Below are 20,980 nucleotides of genomic sequence, written 5' to 3' on the forward strand. Positions count from 1 at the left end.
GATCTCAGTAAGAAAATGCCTACAAAAAGTGCTGCTGTTAGTGAACTTAAGGCCAGCAGAGGCTGGCTTGAAAAATTCAGAAAGCAAATGGGCATGCATAACGTGCCTATTTCAATGATTAAGGACATGTTTGCAAATTGGAGTGATGTAAAAAAATTGTGGAGGATTATCATCTCAACAAAGATGTTGTAATCTGTGTGTCAGGCAAATTTGTAAGAGACTCCGGAAACAAATGTCTCTGGAGAGTTTTATTGTGTGACAGGGGTCCAGTGACTCACTAGTGCCCGTAAAAAATAAATAGGGGAAGTAACCCCGGATAGTTACCCTAAATAGGTCCTTGATACCTGAAGTCCTTCTGGAGGGGGATTCCCCTTCCAAACAATAACCTCTCCTCTTCACGCTCCCCTCCTCTCCATCATCCATACTTTAATAAGTCTTCCATAAAGGTAAGAGTGATGTTAAATGTTTATTCATCCATTTCATTAGTCATTTATATTTATTTCTCATTTTCTGTATGTAAAAACTTTGTTTATTCTCTATAAAATGTATTTTTTAGTATATTCAGGTTTCTGGAATGCATTAATTGGATTTACATTATTCCATGTGGAATTATTGTTTTGGGTGTTGTAAATTTCGGACTATATACAAAAACCGAGGTTCCACATATATATATATATATATATATATATGTGTGTGTGTGTGTGTATGTATTATATATATATATGTGTGTATATATATATATATATATATATATATATATATATATATATATATATATATTGTTACAGTTTGGGACTAGAGATGCAATACAGTGTGCAATATTTGTTAGCCTTGTTATTACTTGGCTACCTGCTTGTAAACAGAAGGGGGAATGGAATGGGAGGTTGCCAGTAAGATTCTGGATGATATAATTATAAGGGTTTATTTACACAAAGATTAAATAGAAAATTAAGTACAGTTGATTTACAAAGGGATTCACAGTTGATTCAATGAAAAACGGGGAAATATATGAATACAGCTAGTTATAAAGGGGGAATTTTATCCTGTTCAGTTGAATTATAGGGAAAAGGTATCCCACATTGATAAAAGAGTTAAATACAGTGTAGTGGCGAACTGGAAACAGAGGGAGAGCAAATGCAGACTTCAGTTGAACATGTAACAACATCTCCTGAAATGCAGAGAGAACTTTGTTCATTTTATTAAAATTAACATGCAGGCTATCTTTCACATGAAAATGAACAAAGTCTAAGGCTCGAAGAGGCACTTAATTTCACTTCCAGCAAACAAAAGATCAAGCAAAGGGACATTAAATCACTGAAATGCCAGACATATGAGATTCACAAGGAAATAAAACTTCATGACAGGAAGACAAGAGAATTACAGAAAATAGAATGGGCAAAAATCCTCCCTTGACTTATGATGTGCTCTCATAGTTAGAAAGCAAAGATGACTTCACTTAGCTTTTTGGATGCTTTCACTGCAGTATGAGTTGGTGGTATCGTATCTTCTCAGGTTAAGAGCTATCCCAACCCTTGGAGATGAGTTCGCCTTAGTTCCATGCCAATGTCTGCTGGCTTTTCCTTTCCCATGGCATTGTCTGACTCCTTTCTAGGGTTACATGATTGAGTGGCGGCCAGTTCAATCTACTGTGGGCTGGAACAATCTGAAATAGGAATATATCGTGGTTTTACATTTCAGTTTCACTCCTTAAGCCTTAGCATTTAAATATCAATTCTACATAAGTAAATGGCCACTTCTAACAGTTTACATAAATCACATGCAGTGGTCAGAAAAATGCATCAAATAAGCTAATTAAGCAGATGAAGCAAGAAATTAAAATACTTTAAATTCAGAATGAGAGGCAATTAACTTTAAATGTGGCATAAACATATAAAGGTCCTTCTTTTGCAATAATAGACAGGTTATCAATATTAAATTTACAATACAAATTATCATGCAGTGTAAAATAAAAATGCAGCTAGGACATGTCCTCAGCTGTACACAAAGGTAGTGAAAATCTCATATTTCTCTGGTTTGACTACAGGCTAGGAGTCAATCTAGTCATCTTTCTCTGGGGCAAGGTGCCAGAATTACTCTTATTAAAATAAGGCACCGTTCATGAGGGCTTGGAGACTGTTAACTACCTGAACTGTGTATACTCCCTACTCCACTTCCTCCTTGTTTCCCTTGACATTTTGCGCTTAGGCCATCTAGTTGGAATGTGGGCACATGGCTCCAGAGAAGGCTGAGAAGATCCTTGGGTCATCTCTGGGCCTGCAATATTACTGCCATTGGGACCTAGACCTGGAGTGACTATGGATGTTCTGTCAACTGGCAAAATACGTAGGTACTGAGGTGGATACTGCCTTGGCTGCTTCGACAACCTGGACAGCATTGGTGCCAATACATTCTGCTAGTTTTTTTTTTTTTTTTTTTTTTTTTTGTATGGCCTCCACATCAGTGACCAGCTGAAATAGGACTTCTTGAAGATGGTTGTCTACCAGAGGCTTGCCTTCTGGGGACAGTGGTTGGTAAAGAGGAAGAGGTGGTTGTAAGTGCAATAGGTTCACAGGTTACAAGGACCAACTCAGGCATGGGTTGAGTGGCTGCAGTGGGGGAAGAGCTTCTGCTGAGGTCAGGAATCTGGAGAGAACCCTACTGAATTTCATGCTGGCTGTCGGCTGGACACTGGTAGCAGGAACAGGCCAGTAGTTAAGGGGGGTTGATTAGGCCCCTCAGTTAGGGGCCCTAAAGAGGATGGCTGAGTGGCCACTAGAGCAATGACAGCAGCAGACTTCTTTCCAGGGCAATCCCAGAAATTTGCGGAATGCCCATATTTCTTGCAAGTATGGCAGTAAACCTGGCTATAATCTCTACAACAATGGTTCTTAACCTGGGGGGCGCGCCCCCCTAAGGGGGCATCAGCAGTTTCCAGGGGAGGCACGAGCCTAGCGAAAAGTGAAAAAAAAATCTGTAATTACATTCGTTATTTTCTTAACAAGAGTGAGAACTAATATTTTCAGGAGTTTATGAAAAAATGCAAAAGTATCGCCTTACAACATTACTTTCCTGCAGTCTACTACTCTAGTTAGGCTCGTTGGGCTGACCATGTTTTGTAATTATTAGCCTCCCCTCCTATCTACCCCTCGAAACCCTTTTGCTTTCTCATTTTATTTTTTATTTTCCTTTAAATCTGGGAGGGAAGTTTACTCACAGATGCAAGGGGGGGGGGGGGGGGTGAAAGAAAGAACCAACTCTTAGAGGGGGCGTCGTCATAAAAAGGTTAAGAACCACTGCTCTACAAGGAGCAGTTACAGTATGGACCCCTTTAATTTTGCTGACTTTTTAATGCCCTGCTTTCTTACAATTAATACATACAGGTGGAATAGAGGGAGTGTTTCTCGGTTGCACTAATGAGGCACTGGGGTCAGGCGGAACTATGCTCCTATTAGAGGTGCTGGAGGATGGGTGGTGCATCTCATACACATGGCCAGGATGCATCAGTCTTGGCTGTCTCTCATTAATGTGTAGAGCCAAAGGGCCTAGTGCATAACGGAGGAAGTCCTCAAGTTGGAGTCGATTTAGTAAGTCGTTGAACTCCTTGCATTCCAAGTCACGAGATTTTTTGTAGGACCAATCAAACCAGGATTGACCGATCTCCTTGGTTAGACCTTGCTATTTTTCCCACCAATGCTCAGGCATAATCTCATATGCCATTGTTATAGCCTTCTTGACGGCCCTAAAAGGTTTACCTCGTCACCATTTTCTAAATGATTAAGGGCATCTCAACCCTTTGCGGCCATGTGCTTTGCTAGGATCCTGGCCTTCTCAGTGCCAGTCAGATAGTACTCAGAGAAGATGGTTTCCACATGCTTCAGCCATGCCTCTGGCTCTGCATCATTCTAGGGAGCCAATGAAGTGCCAATACATATTTGATATAATAAAGGAAGCGGAGGCCAGGAGTGGATTACTGGCTCAGTGTTGGGCCAGTGCCATGGCACTGTTCTGCTAGGATCTTTTGAGCTCAAGTTCCTTCTCCTTTAAGGCTAGTTCATACAACATTCAGGTTTATTCTTGATATTTTCTCTCTTGCTCCAATGCTAGTTCATGCTGTCGCTGCTTTTCTTCATTCTTTTCTTTCTCTTCTTGTTTCAGCCTTTCCAGCTGCAATTCATATTCCCTTTCTTTTTCCTTATCTTTCTTAGCAGCAGTAACCTGGTCTTGGACCCACTGGGACAACTGTTCCCCTTTGAAACCCATACTTTTCCCTACCTTCATGAAGGTTTTGTACTCCTCGGCAGATGTGTTGCTATTTACTTGGTACAGAGTTAGAGCTACACTTAGGCACTCATAAGGGTGTGTGGGCCATGCAAGCTTAAAAAAGGGCACTTAGGTCAGTGTAACGTAGGCAAATGTAGTTGAAGTATCAGGCAACACCAATGAATACTGTGAGAGGTGTCCCTATAACAAGGTGGCATGGTAGATAATATGGGTAATATACATGTTTGTGGAGGTTATTCACAAACAGTAGGTTCAGCTTGCACCAGGCTAATAGAAGGGCTAGCAAAATGCAGATGTGTAATTAGTTCCAAGGAACAGTTAATTGTTACAAAGAACAGTAGGCTTGTTCACAAAGAACGGCGTGAAGTTAAATGGCATGCAGTTGACAACAGCACATACGTAGGCTGTTCATAGTAACAGGAAATGTGTGACATGGGCATGAGCAAAGCCAGCCAAGAGCAGAGGTTTTATCCCAAAGAACAAATGGCTTAACTTACATGAGACATTTAATAAGCTTGACCTACATACAGAGGTAAGGGCTGTTCATAAAAACAGTTAGGCTTAATTTGCCCATGGACACAGCAGTAACACGTGGTGCAGGTGTTACTCAAGAAAAACGGAGTAAAATAATCAAATGGACATTCACTGCAACAATAGGCACGAGATTAGGCTGCATTAGTAACACACAGAATGAAATAAGCACTTATGTGCAAGTTTTTTAAATTTAAAGAAGTTCGTGGCAGTTGATGGGTTGTAAATTACACAATTGCACTAGATATATCGGACGTAAAAGCCCAGAATACAATTGCCTAGTACTTTAAATGGCCTTGTTCACAAAAAGCATTAATTAAATTCGCTTGCCCAAGTCTGATACATTTTGTGGTATTTGTAATTGTATAGGCAATCTTTAATGTAGGTAAATGATATATCAAAATTAATAAAACTTCATTCTAATAATTTGGGTTTAAAAGAGCCGTGGCAGATTACTTAATAAAGAGAAGTTACTTGAAGATGAAAAGGCTTCTTTCGAACAGGAATAATGGAATGTACCACGGAATTAATTTAGAGACAAGTCATGGTCTTGAGCAAACTTGGTAAAATAATTTCTGTCCCACCTCCACTTCGTAAGAAAACCATTACGGTTGTTAACTGAGAGAAAATAGTTCAATGCTTATAAAGCTACTTGCAGTTTCAATGATTTAAAAAGGTCTTGAGAATGCAAGTGACAAGAAGAAACACTCGATGAATTCATTACAAGTACATGCATATTCCCACAATAACAAAGTCGCCTGGACAGCAAATTCCTGAGATGTATACTAGTATTGTACCAGCCAGGTTTTTTTGCCATACCCCTAGGTTAGTTCAAAGAGGTATTTAACAGGTAATTTGGGTGTGGGATACATAAAGAGAATTTTTTATGGTTAGTTTTTTAGATATGTCCCCCAACTTTTTTCAGGGATGGTTTTAGTACTTGTCTACAGTTCGGGATTATGTGCCTAGGGAAGATCAGCTGGGTGCTTGGTAAGGGAGTAGCGGGTAGGTAAACACACACAAACACACATAGGCCTATCAGCCAAATGAGCAAGCAAACTCACTTCTTTAATTGCAAGATAAAATGAATTATACGACTATTCTGTGTAAATGATGCACGGAAAAATTTATCGATTAATTACCCGTTGTAACTTACCAACAATAATTCTAAAACTAATAATGATTTTTAAAATCACAGTGTTCTAGTTCATATTTCTGCTGTCGGCTGTGCTGAGTAGAGAGGCGATGGTAGATGTCAGCTAGCCGTGGGTACAAAAATGCATGAACGTAAACCCTTTAACTTTTTGTTAGTGCCAGTCAAGCTTACCAAAGTTCCAAGTTAATCTCTGGCATGTGTGCGTGCCCTATTCTAACAACTAAGATGGCAGCCACATTGGTTCAAATGTCGAAAATTTTATGGAAAGGATGGAAATTAATCAGAAAACCTTCAATTCACTGATATACACTATGCTGGTTTTCTCACTCTAAATCACTCGGTAACATAAAAGGGAGTTGTTCAAACTCGATATACAAACCTTTTGGTATTGATACAGGAATTACTATTCAGTGAAGCTGGTAACCGGCCATTAAACTTTTCAACAAGGTGTATGGTAGTTAACTATTTAAGTACCTGGTGGGAGGTACTCCTGCCTGGTCGGTAAAGTGTCACTTTACTTTCAGCTGCCCTCATAGATGGATGTTGTATGCTGCCAACTGCTCTGCCTGCTGTTTCTTTGCACTCTCTTCAGCTTTTACAACTTTTCATCTTTCCCAGTGGGATAGTTCTTTGTTGTTGTTGCTGATTGTGTGATTTGTTTTTTGAATAATGAATAATCCACTACATATTTCATTACCGAAGAAGCACAAGCTGGTTGCTATGCAGATCTGCCCTGGCACATCCATCAAAGCATGTAACCACTTCCGCTCCTCTATTGATATAGACCCTCACCTCTTCAGCACATCATGCAGGAAATTGATTGCATACCCTATTCCACTTGTTCTGAGTGTTACGACTGGTCCTCAGAGCAATGGAATAAATTCTTGTCGAGGAGAGAGTACCAGAAGAAGCTCTTCAAGTCGTCCTCAGAGGGGAACTCACCCATAGTGACTACCTTGGCAAGCAATCCTCTGGAGGCTTTCAATCCCTCAATGAGGCTTTCTGTCCCTGCTGCCCCTCCTTCAGCGGATAATGGAACAGGTCGAAATTGATTTTAATACCTTAAGACATGAGCAATTCAATGCTCCTTTTACTATTAGAGAATTTGAATCAGCCTTGAATAAATGTAATGAATCAGCTCCTGGACTGGATGATATAACATATTCAATGATTAAGCATACCCCTGAAAATACCAGGAACGGCTTCTCTCTCGTCATCTTCTCTCTTCATTGGGAGGAGATCGTATGTGGGAAAATTGAGGCCAGGACAATCTTTTTGCAGCAGCCAGCACCCATCAGGAGGGAGATGTTTCCCTTCCACGTGAGCAGATGTCGCCCCCACTGACTTGATTTTGTTTCCAGGCATGGAGGTTGACGAACTCCAAGAGACTTCGCAATCTTTGGGTCTCCAAGGATTTCCTTCTATGAAAGGTTTGTTGAGTAACCTGCAAGTCACTCATACATGAACCCGAGATGTAGGTAGTGGATATTTTCTTCCCTTCGAATCTCGCCTGCCCTCATCAACTTCCCAGTCTGATTCCAGTGGTTATTCTCAGCTTGCCAAAGGCACTCGCCCTTTGTGGAGAGATCACAACAAAGGGTGTGGAAGTTGTGAAAGCTTGGTCACCAGGCTTTTACAGTCGAATCTTTCTGGTCAAGAAAGAATTGGGGGCCTGAAGGCCATTGATTGATCTCTCTCAGTGCAAGATGGAAACAGCACAGTTGGTGCTAGCTTCTATAAGTGAGAGTGACTTCATGCTTACAGTGGATTAGATGGATGCATACTTCCAGATAGCCATCCATCATTCCTCTCACAAGTATCTTTTCTTTGTCCTTGGGAAGACAGTTTTCCAATTCAGAGTTCTTTGCTTCGGGCTCTCCACCACTCCCCAAGGTTTTCACACAAGTGTTTACTCTTGTGTTAGCTTGGGCCCATTCGCACAGATACGTCTAGTGAGGTATCTCGATTATTGGCTAGTCTTGGCAAAGTCTTATCTTCTACAGTTGCCCCAAGACAGGGATCACCTTGAGTTTTGCCGCAATCTAGGGATAGTAGTAAATCTTGAAAAATCTGATTTCGAACGCCAGCAGATGATGAAATATCTGGGTATGCAGATGGACATGGCAGTGGTGTGAGTCTGCCCCTCAGACTCATGCATCAGCAAGTTCAGAGAAATAGCACAGAAGTTCCTGTCAATGCAGGAACAACCAGTAAGGCAGTGGAAAGTCATTCTTGATCACCTGTCATCCTTGGAGAAGTTGGTCCCTCAATGACAGCTGCACCTTTGTTGTCTCCAGTGGAGAATGAAGGCATTCTGGTCTCCACATGGGTTTTTATATCATTTCCCATCCCCCACTCACATGAGGTTAGAGATGCTTCGACCGAGCGATTGGTTGCGCACCTGGAAGGGCCGATTATTTCAGGTGTGTAGAGCCGAGAGGACAAGTACCTTCACATCAATATCCTGGAACTCAAGGCAGCCTTCTTAGCCCTTTGAGAGTTTCAGGATCAAGTGTTGTGACACATATGCCACGGTAGGGGCATATGTCAACAAAGGAGGTCTAGTTTCTCTGTCATTACACCAGTTGACAATGCTGGTGCATGAGTGGGCAGTGACCCGCTCGCTGGAGCTGTCAGCCAGATACATCCCAGGCAAGAGGAACATAGTGACGGACATGCTTAGATGTCAGGGGTCAGGTGATACAGACAGAATGGTCCCTACACACGGACGTTGTGGAAAGGCTTTTCGATCTTTAGGCAACCATGTCAATCGATCTGTTTGCCACTCAGCAAAACAGGAAACTCCAGATGTTCTGCTCCCTAGTACCAGACCCATGGGCAGCAGCAGAGGACTCCTTTCAACACTTGTTTTACAACCTGGATGTTTACACCTTCCCACCATTCTGTCTTCTTCACTCCATGATCAACAGAGTGAGGATCATCAAGAATCTCAGAATGACCCTGGTGGCTCCCAAATGCCACATACCCCCTGGTACCCAGAGCTGGTGGCTCTTCTGGTCGAGGCACAGAGAGAGATTCCTCCGGGCACAGCTTTCTACACCAGCCATACATAAGACAGTTCAACCGGTCTGTGGAGTCTCTAGCACTTCACAGCTGGAAACTATCCAACATCTGCAGAAGAGAAGCTTTTTTTGCCACATAGCATTGGCGATGCCTGGATACTTATGGAAATCCTCTGCCGCTGTCTACCAAGGCAAGTGGGCCGTTTTCTGTCATTAGTGTCGTAAAAGGAGTATCTCTCCTATAAGGTCAATGTTCAGCAGATTGCGGACTTCTTAAGTCTTCCTTCACTGAGAGAAGCTCTTCTTTGTCTCTGTGATAAAGGGATACAGAGCCACATAGTCTTTTGCCTGAGAGATGTGGATATCTGTTCTAACCATGAGATATCACTATTAATGAAGAGGTTCGAAAAGTCTTGCCTTCCCAGGGAACTCAGAGCCTGCATGGGATGTGACTCTCATAATCACGAGCCTAAGTAGGGCACTGTACAAACCCTTGTGAGGGTCGTCAGTCACAGATCTACTCTAAAGATCATTTTCCTGCTAGCCCTGGCATCATCGAAGAGAGTAGGAGAATTGCACTAGCTTTCCTTCAACATTTAACACTCCAGGGGATGGGGATCGAGCCCTTTATGATCCCCTCCTTAGGGAATTTTATTGATGCTGACCCAGCCAAGGAGTTTTTGTGTGCTGTAGAGCACTGAGGCACTATCTGATGAAGACTCAACATCTCAGGCCTGAGTGTTGATGACTCTTTGATAGCACTGGCTCGTCTAAGGAAGAAGTGTCCAAGAACACCATTTCTTTCTGGCTTCATGAGGTGATTAGACAGGCACACTGCTTCATGAGAAGACTTCACGAGTACTCCCCACTCCCCACGTGAAAGCCTACGAAGTTATATTGCCCACAAGTCCTTGGACACTTTTTTGTTGGGTCCTGTAGTGGCTACTCAACAAGTTGTGTAACTTACGCATCTCCTCTAAGAGGACAGGTATCATCTTGCCTAAGGTGCATATGATTAAGAGAGTGTGGAGTGACTTTTCCTCCCACTCCCCTTCCATTAATTTGATCCTCCTCCTGCAAGTAGAGGACAAGTTAGTAGGCCTTCACAAGCTGGAACAGGCTCAGATGCAGGTGAGTTATACAGCTGACCTCCATTCTATAAATTCTTAGCCTTTATAGAAGCAAACCCTCCCCTCTCTTTGTGACAAGGAGAGAGAGGGATGGACAATGTCTAACCCATTGCTTTGTATGGCCTACCATTTTCTCCAATAAGTAAGATTCTATCTTCGCTTTCTTCTCAAAAGATGTTGCTTTACACCCATCTATTTGAGAAAGAGCCTAGAAGTCTGGCAATCAAATACTCAGCTCCATTACTTAATTTGTTTTGTCAGGGGTGAGGCCTTCTTTCGTTGATCTGTCAACCAGGAAGAAGGCCTAGGTGTGGCAAACTACCAGTCAGTTCAGAGACTTACTCAGCTTCCTCCCTCCAAGAGGTAAGTCTTCCTATATAAAGAGTGAAAGGTTTTACATTGTGTAGGAACAAATGACAAATTTTGAAAGTAATTAGTATTTTTCCTAACTATATAAACCTGAGGTCATTATACTTAATGCCTTCTCATACCATGCCTCAAGCTGATGTAATTGCCTAGGCCGAAAGTAAAGTGACGCTCTACCAACAAGGCGGGGTTACCTCCCACATGGTACTTACGTAGTTAATTACCATACAAATTGTTAAAAAAAGTTTAACAGCCGGTTTCCAGCTTCGCTGAATAGTAATTCCTATATAAAGACCTCAGGTTGGTATAGTTAGGAAAAATACAAGTTACTTTCAAAATTTGCCATAATGCACACTTCTTCCCCTTGCTGCTCTACTACTCTGAATGTATCACAAAACTAACAAGCCTCTTATTATCTATGAAAGGTTGAATAATCATGCAAATGCCTCAGAACAGGCTAGAAAATTATCCTAGCTAAATAACTCAATGCAGTAACTCACTAAAACCCAACAGCCGACACAATGGAATGAGACTCTATCCTAAAATGCGGCAAAAATGGTGGCTAGATTCGAATGTGCAGCCCTAAATTTCTCCTTTATGCATTCATGAACCCTAACAGTACATGAAACATAAGTATTTAAGCATAAAACACGTGCTTTAGTGAAAAGTCAGTCTCCAGTTTTCCACCAGTATCATCATTGTAGTCTTGCAATTAACCACCACCATACTTCATGAGGCCTTCTTCACTGCAACATCAGCTTGTTCACTTCCATCTGGTCCTCTTTTTCAGTGATATTTCCAGCATTTTTCTGGTGCATATAGACTTGGAAAGTCAACAAGTCTCTTCCAGGCAGTTCCTGCACATTACTGGTAGGTGTTAAAACACTTCATCCTCACAGTCATCAGTTCATATTTCTTTGAGAACCTGGATCAGTTCTCTCATGAACTTTCCATACAGTAGTTCTATGGGTGAAATTCTCGTTCTTAACTGGGATACTTTTCTCAAGGCATATATGATTGTGGACAGATACTAATCAGAATCCTTTGGTCTCTCCTGGCAGATCTGCAGCATAGATGTCAGCACACCATTGATCCTTTCGCACAATACATTGTGTTTTGGGTTATATAGTGTCATAAACAGCTGCTTGGCTCACCTCCTTCGTCATCCCAGAAGTCAACTGGGTATCTTGTTCACTGAACATTTCTTTGGGGGATCATACCCTACCAAAAACCTCAAGTAGTGCCTCTATTGCCTGCTCAGTTTCTATTTTATGGAATGCTACTGCCTCTTGGTATCTTTTAGCAAAGTTTACCACCACCAGGATGCACCTATTACTTTGGTGATATGTGTACCATCAGGTTTACAGCTACTATCCTGAAGGGTTTCCTACTATTGACATCTTCCTTAGCAACATCTTGCTGGTAAAGCCTCTCGGTGTAGTCTTTTAGTAAATGTTGCAGGACTTGCAAAATCTGGTGACATCTATTTCTTACCATTCCTGATCACTGGAAACTGCTGTTTGAACAGCCAACAGTCTTCTTTGTACCAAGATGACCACTAATAATCAACTCATGGGTCAGCTCCATCCTGTGTGCTTGTTCACCCTTGAAAACATGATATGACACATCATTAATAACCTTGAAAATCCTTCACCTGTAGTTTTGGTTCTTGCCCACTACTTTGCTGGAAGCAACTGCCATTGGTTTGACACTGCAATTCTCTTGCTGGACTTGGGCTCTCTTCCCAGTTGCTGTTATCTTTGTACTAACCTTTTCCAAATCCATTCCTGCATCACTCTTCTGGCTTCTCCCTTTGGTTTTCCATTCTTACAGCCTTGTAGACCATCTCAGCCTCAGCTTCATTTGTTTCTTGGGAGTCCTTTATGCCAGGGATGTTTCCAAGAATAAGGTCTTAAATAGGGCTATCTAGGCATATAGCATGTATGAAATTCTCCCCCAAAGTAAGGAGATATTAATAAATCTTTGCAACTATATATCTTAGAATATACTTATCCCTGCATGCACAAACCCATTTTTTATCAGTCATTTGGTCCTCAGTTACCAAACTTCTATGTACAACATCCTGTATCTTGGAGGACAGTCGCATTTCCTTGTCAACATTATCTTAACTGACTGGTAAATTATGGTACCTCTTCCTGTCTTCCACAGATCTGTATGCTTCAAACACAACATCTTCACTGTAGTTTTCCAACTAAGCATCATGTAGTCCTTGGTCTCTAGATACACCATTAAACCTCTTTGTTGATTTCTAGCATTCTATTAAGCTTATCCCACGAGCTTCCAAGTACCACTCCACAGACTTCACCACCTCACCAATGCTTCTTGGAACTTTTTCTCTTAGAGTACTGTTATCTCAGCCATACCATACTGACAGACTGCTCCTTGATGAGCATATCTCCCATATCATCAACTTATTCTTTACAATCGGTTATTTCAGTCCACTTGTTGAAATATCTCTTTAGCATAGCTACAAGCTGATATGGAATTTCACCCTGATCTGGCCTAGTTTCATAGACTTTCTTCCTAATCCCTTCATCAGTCATATCATATCTCCTCTAACAATACTAATTTTTGGTTATAATACTGCAGGGCCTCTTTAGAATGCATGGTTGAGACTCAGCCTTACCTGCTAGTAATGGATTTGGATAAACAGGCCACTCATCCCTATGCCAGCCTCTGCTTTTTGCAAACCTTTCAGTTCTTTCAATGAAAGTTTTCATGTCCTTGTGCCTTTCCCCAAATCTTGGTCATTTTGGCTTTGCAGTGACTGTAGGGTGCTAGTACCTGTCCTTCAGACTCCTTGATTCTTATCCCTTGGAGCTCATATACCTGCTGTCTTTTAGCTTCCTGTCTCCCCTCCTGAGCATCATGTACTTCTCTCCCTCTCTCTTTCTTTGCTGTTCTGCACAAGCTTTGGTAAAACTGGAGTCATACTACCATGCCCGTCTAGTTTGGTAACTACAAATTCACTTGCAAAATAGGGGCTGTGCTGAGCAAAACATCATAAACTTTAACAAAAGACATAATCGTATTCAAAAACATAAGTAAGGAAATATTTTTGACAGTTTATCATCGGTGACAAAACTGCGTGATAATTGTTTTCTTTCCTTCGTTTATCTTCTGCTGCAGGGAGTGTTGCTGAATATTCTATGTAGTGAAATATTTGCAGGAAAACTGTTGGCTGGAAAGGAGTTTGGCAGAAATCTGCTTAAACTAGCAGACATGCACTGATTCAAAACAAACAAAAACATAATGGCAAGAGTTTATAGAAGACAGTTCTTGCACTATTCCTTTGACCATGGATTGGGATGTGGGTTCAGCCGGGGTCACACATTGGTGATTTCAGACCGCGCAAGTCATAATGGCCAAAATTTTGCTCATTACGACTCCATTATGATCTCATCACAACCAAGTCACCATTAATCAGCATGAATCGTAACAGAGTCGCCGAGTTTGATGACTTTACGCCAGTAATGGCGACTATACAAGGCTGCCCAGCATAGTCGCCGTTGTTCCACGAATACTGTCAATATTCACCATGTCATGAAACTACACGCAACAATGTTTCAATGGCCTCTTGACTTACGGCATTTGATTACACAAGTTGTAACTAGCAATGGTGAATTGTGGCTTCCAGTATGACATATGCCAAGTACTCGGCAACCCCACAAAGTTGCAAAGTGAGTCAGACTGTGTCACATGCTTCCAACCATTAGGCAACATCCAAGACTCATATACGGGCTGCTCCAGGAGCAAGATTCCGTGTCAGCACAGGGCTGGCTTAATCTAAGGACCTGAATGTGACCTACTTGAAATACATCACACACTGAGAGAGAGAGAGAGAGAGAGAGAGAGAGAGAGAGAGAGAGAGAGAGAGAGAGAGAGAAAGAATATAAGGAGAGAAAAGGCAATAAAGCCTTAAGCTACTGAAATACACTGAGAGAGATGGCGAGAGAGGGAGAGAGAAAGGAAAAGCAACAAAGCTTTAATTAAGCTGCTTAAATACACTGAGAGAGAGAGAGAGAGAATAAAAGGAGAGGAAAGGCAACGAAACCTTAAGATACTTGAAATACACTGGGAGGGAGAGAAAGAGAGAGAGGAAAAGGAACAAAGCCTTAAGATACTTGAAATATACTAGAGATAGACAAACAGACAGAGCTGAAAACCTACCAGGTGGCCAATGAAACAGGACTGACATGAGGTGCCGAGTTCACCTAGCACTTTACACATATGGTAACATCAATGTTCATGACACATTACGATCCCATTATGTATGTCGGCATGTGACATAACTAAATCGGAATTAAATCATCATAAATCATCTTGCCCTCACAGAAGTCGCCGTCCTTTAAAAGCCATTGAATGAGGGTGTGGCATACATAATCTCATGTCAACTTGTGCAATGCTGTTGCAATGGTTCATTGTGTAAGTCGTCATAGTGCCATTATGAGGTGAATTTTTTTTTTTTTTTTTTTACCCAAGGCTCTCGACTATAGGCAATTGATCACCAAACCCAGTCATATGACAGTTGCTGTCTGAAATTGTCACTGTGTAACCCGGGTTTAAGTTCCACTCATTAAAAGTATTTTTTACAGACATCAGGAAACAAAATTAAGCTTTTCATTTATTTATGACTATGGTGCTGTAGGAAACAACTAAGACTGGTTGTTTATGTATCATGCATAATAGTCTGCTGATTCCTACTATACTTTAATTTACTTCTTCATTTCCACTGTGGTCTAAATTTAAGTGTAGGGGTTGATTGCCTTGGTATGCCTTCTCCGAATATTTCTATTGAAAGCATCTTTCTCTGCTAAGCCCACCATCTTCTAATTCACTTTCACTTTTTCAAGCCATCCGTCTAACCCTTTACCCCCCTAAAACAGGTGGTCAGGCATCACTCCCCCATCCCCTCCTCCCTCGCCTTCCCCACCATCACTCATCATTACCAGTTGTCCATACCATGTTATGGCAGGATCACAAGCAGGCAAAATCCCCCCTCCCCCCTCCCCACATAAACTTTACCAATCCAGCTGCCAAACTCACCCTGTCACACTTTCCTCTTTACACTACGGAATCCACAAAGGACAATTGACTTACCTACACAAAGAACAAAAAAAGCACAAAAATATGTACTCACCCAACTTCAGATACTCAGGGCTATGCTGTGCTGTCCACTGGTCGAGGTCACTGAGACACTAACAACAACAAAGACAACAACCAAGAACAACAACCCCATAACCAAGGACCACAACCCCACAACTCAACAACACAACAATAACACAACACCCAAGGACCACAACTCAACAACATAGCAAACCAACAAGGAACACAACCACAACTCAACAACACAACAACAAACAAGGAATACAGCCACAACAAAAGACCACTGCACAAACAATCACTAACACAAAAAACAACAACACAAAAAGGCAACACACACACCCACTAACAACACCAAGGAATCACAACAACCCTCAACAACTCACAACCACTCCAAGAAACCACAACAGCCTCCAACAACAACAACAACCCTCAACCATAAAAACTCACATATAACCCAACAGGAACTCACACAACAAATCCAACAGCACAGGCACAACAACTCCAAAGCAAATAATATCAGCTTAACAACATCTAAACAACAAATAAAAAATACACAACCTAACTGACCATCAATGCCTTCAACACTTCGCAGACCACTGCTGACACTACTGATCATCACTGATTCTGACTAAAGACTGATGCAAAACTGACCTTACCAACCAACTCAGCTGCACCAGCAGACAACCCAGAACTCACCAACAGCCTATTCAATCGCTAACCATCCATCCACCAATTACACTCTCTCTCTCTCTCTCTCTTAAGGACATTGTCAAATTAAACTCCCATAACGCTTCCATATTTCCTCTCCCCTTACATTTGGCAACATCTTACTCTCACAACACCCACACTAAATAGCCTTCCGCAACACCCATGGATGCTCGGACGCAGGCCCCCTGGATATTGTTTGAGGTCCCTCATACACACTCTCAGTTACACTGCCGTCCACTTCTCCCAGACCACTTCCAGTCAGACTCCCACTACCATCCTCCCAAATCTCATTCACTGTCTCATCTACTCCTTCTAACTCTTGTCCTAATATGTCTCATAACTCTGCCACCAAATCACTCACCTCATTTACACTCCTGCCAAACTCATTCATACTGCCAACCACATCCTTACCACCTGATTCCCTTCCTGCCAAAATCTCACTAAACCCTGACATTCAAACCCACACACACTATAAGTATCATTCCTCCCCTCAAAGTCATCTGTATTACATGCCTTATCTACCATTTTTACCCTAACACTAACTCCTCTATCATGCAGTTCACGTTTCTCCCTTTCATTCCCTTTCCTTACCTTCTTCTGTTATTGTTTTTTTTTCCATACTCAACCAACGGTAACTACCTATATCCTAGACCCATTTACTCACTGACTCTCGGTTCACACGTATTCACCTCAAACCACTCACTCATCACATTCTCCCTTAAATACTGTTGCATACTAGAGGACCCACCCAACTGAATCCCCTTTTCACTTAGTTTCCCGAATTCCCAACCTGACTCATCCTCGCTCACCTACACACACTCGCCACATGACCTTCCATTCCACATTCAACACATTAAGCAAGCTGTTCTTTACGCATCCTAGCATAATGTCCGTTCTTCCCGCAGTTGCCACAAACTACGTTCATACGGGTGCCCCGACATCCACTAGCTATGTGCCCTACCTGTCCACACCTGTAACACCTAATATCCCTATCTTTCTTACACTTGCTCACAAAATGCTCAATTTGCCCACACCCAAAGCATGCTCCTAACGCCCACCAACATTCATTCTTCCTTTGTAACACTGCTGCTCTCACTCACAACTAACTGACCCTACTCTTCCAATACTGGCACTCCTATCTCTTTTATGGCTAACTACACTCATGTTACTTGCTCTAATGCTCCTATCAACCACTTGCTCTGCCATTCACCTCAGCCCTTCCAAAACTGCCTCTCTATAGCTTTTAAACTCTGGTACAACCTCAGCTACTTCAATCCTAACACTAACACTTCTACTCTCTTTCATACACCTATCTAGCTCATAATCTTCTACTATTTCTAAAATGTCATTCCACGTCAACCTTTCATTCGTCCATCACATTTTCTCCTTACGTTTCAGATTTATAAACTTGTATACACTCTCTGGTACAGTCGCCAACAACTTGCTCACTAACTCCTTACACTCATCTATCCCTTTGTCCCCAAACTTTTTCCTGGCTAATGTTTCTAACCTACAGAAATACATTGACAACGACTCACCAACATTCATTCTTGCCTCTTCAAAATCATGCTTTCTCCTATATCTAACGCTACTCTTTATCCTCTTTGCCTGTTCCACAATCCTGGCTTTCACACTCTCATACGGCACATTCCCTACATTCATCATTACCCCATACATACTCAACAAAAATCCCATCAAAAAGCTACCTAACTCTCATGCCCAGACTCTCTTGTTATCCCCATACTTAGCCTCACAATACTTCTCATATTCCTTTATAAAAAAAAGTCCCCTATGTCCTTACTACCGTATTCCTCTTATCCTGCACATCAGGTTACCTCTTTCATATACACAGCCTTTCGTACTAACTGCTCACTCTCACTCTCACTTTCGCTACTTCCATTCTGACCCTGCTTTCCCTACTTCCATTCTGACCCTTCTTTCCCCTCTTTCGAATATAGCGAATCCACTTCCATACTTACATCCATACTCTTGATTACGCTCTTCTTACCCTTCTTTCTACCCACCTGTTTCTACTCACTGCTATCTAAATCACTCTCAACCCTTTCCCCAATGTATTCAGTCCTAGCCACATCCTGTCTGTTACCCTTACTAACTTTCTTTCCCTTATTCTTCTTTTCCTCAGCCCCCTTCTTATTCTTGTCCTCAGACTTGCTCTTCCACTTTCTTTACCACTCACTCCTAGCCCGTCACAAGACCCAGTAGGCCTACCTCCTATTGCTCCCTCTCCCATGAATCCCTTCATCATCTCCTGCACTGCATTCATCATTACTTCGAATTTTTTGTCCATTTTCTCTACCATTCTCTCTTCTGCTCCTTTCACCTCTTCTTTCATTTCCACTTTCCCACTCCTTAGCATTTGTCTCATTTCCTCTAACTCGCTCTTCAGCTCCTCACACTCTACCCTCAACCTCTCATTCTCCACTTCCAATCTTTCCTTAGCGTCCCTCTCCAACCGCAATTCCTCCTTCAACCTCTCCATCCTCCTTCAACCTCTCCATCTCCTTCAACCCTTCCATCCTCACTTTCCTTCACCAATCACACTACCCTGTTCGGGCAAAATCCCCCCCACATAAACTTAACCAATCCAGCTGTCAAACTCACCCTCAGTCACACTTTCCTCTTTACACTACGGAATACAGACAGGACAACTGACTTACCTACACAAAGAACAAACAAAATACAAACACATGTACTTACCCAACTGCAGATACTCAGGGCTATGCTGTGCTGTCAACTGGTCGAGGTCACTGAGACAATAACAACAATAAAGACAACAACCAAGAACCACAACCCCACAACCAAGGACCACAACCTCACAACTCAAAAATAACACAACACCCAAGGACCACAACTCAACAGCACAGCAAACCAACAAGGAACGCAACCACAACTCAACAACACAGCAACAAACAAGGAATACAACCACAACAAAAGACACCTGCACAAACAATCACCAACACAAAAAACAACAACACAAAAAGGCAACATACACCCACTAACAATGCCAAGGAATCACAACAGCTCACCAACAACAACCCTCAACAACTCAGCACCACACCAAGAAACTACAACAACCTTCAACCACAACAACTCACATATAACTTCAACAGGAACTCACAAGCATAACAAATCCAACAGCACAGGCACAACAACTCCAAAGCAAACAATATCAACTTAACAACAATTAAACAGTAAATCAACCTAACTGACCATCAATGCCTTCAACACTTCACAGACCGCTGTCGACAATACTGATCATCACCGATTCTGACTAAAGACTGACTCAAAACTAACCTTACCAACCAACTCTACATTTACCTTCATACCATCCCATTCAAGAAATTCCTGAAACCTGCCACTCTCTTACACTTCTTTTTAATTCGTCTTCAATGTCTGCTGTGATCACTGGATCATCTGCATATAACAATTCTCATAGATTGTCATTCATAATCCCTTTACTCGGTACACCCATAACCAGTACAAACAGAAATGGGTTTACTGCCAATTCTTGATGTAAAGCACTGTAAGTTCAAAATATCTGTTATTACTGATGTCCAATGTTTTGTTATGTATCATTTCAATTAACCTAGCCAACTTTTCTCAAACTTTCCTGTTTCTCAAATACCTCCCATTGTTTCTATCATATGCCTTTTTTGTGTCTTTCAATGCAAAGTAGCACTGCCAGTTACTCTAATTCTCTCACCCACGCTCAAGGGTAACTAACCAAGTTCCCAAAAGCAAAACAAAATTTATTAGAGGGGATATATTAACTCATTTTCATAGCATTTTTCAATTCATTCCTTAAAAATATTAAACTTTCTGTGTTTGGATTTTCTAATTGGTACAGGGTTTGAAAGGAATGGAAATGGTAACCTAGCCTAGTGCCTTAAAAAAAAATCTCATACCTGTGAAAAACAATATTGATTAAACTTTAGAAATTTGTATAAATATAAATTGGAGAGGCATAATTGCATTCTAATTGTCGGTCTTTCCCCTATCTTTTAGAACTAAACTTACTGTATTGATTGTTGAAACAAATCTGCTGTTGAATGCTTGCTGTTTAAAGAGTTCATGATATATCTGTGTATATGTGTGAGTTTCATTTTGTAATACAGATTTCTTTTATGAAGATTGCATTGAGTGGTATTAATCCGAGGCGCTGATGAGTCTTGTCATTTTCTTTTGATCGTTGATGTCAGCAAACCTTAGAAAGCAAGAATATTTTAGTAAAGTTATTTGACAAATGTGAAACAGGTTTATTATTGGCAAAATATTGGTAACCAAAACACCACTGCAAAAAAACTGAGTAATGCCACCTCAGTATTTGGCCATTGCAAAATTTTTATGAATACTTATAGCATTTCATTTTTTGAAATCAATTTAATGATAATCAGTCACCACTACGATGCATCTTTGCTATACTTTTGAGTATGATGTCCATTTCACTCATTTTGCTTTGCCTACTGCAGGTACTTCTCTTCAATAACACAGCAGTCATACGTCAAAAATTTTCTGTTTCTCAGTACTGGGTGGAGGCCAAAAAATATGGATGCACAGTATGTAATTGTTGATTTTTTTTATTACTGATTTACTGTTTCCATTGTGTTTTTTTTATTTGATATCAGATGGGGTTACCC

The 20,980-nt window shown here is 41.4% G+C and overlaps 1 protein-coding gene across 4 annotated transcripts in view; it reads left to right on the forward strand.

Moving 5' to 3' along the window:
• The window catches only part of LOC135216423 (long-chain fatty acid transport protein 4-like), a 179,917-nt gene that overhangs the window by 89,254 nt on the left and 69,683 nt on the right, over positions 1-20,980 (forward strand). For 3 of the 4 annotated variants that reach the window (XM_064251768.1, XM_064251770.1, XM_064251769.1), the window contains exon 9: positions 20,813-20,899. The exons of the other annotated variant lie outside the window; for it this stretch is intronic. In XM_064251768.1, coding sequence (XP_064107838.1) covers positions 20,813-20,899 — 87 coding nt within the window. The remainder of the gene's footprint in view (positions 1-20,812; positions 20,900-20,980) is intronic. 4 annotated transcript variants of the gene reach the window in all.

The sequence above is a fragment of the Macrobrachium nipponense genome, chromosome 6 (genome assembly GCF_015104395.2).
Source record: "Macrobrachium nipponense isolate FS-2020 chromosome 6, ASM1510439v2, whole genome shotgun sequence".
NCBI lineage: Eukaryota > Metazoa > Arthropoda > Malacostraca > Decapoda > Palaemonidae > Macrobrachium > Macrobrachium nipponense.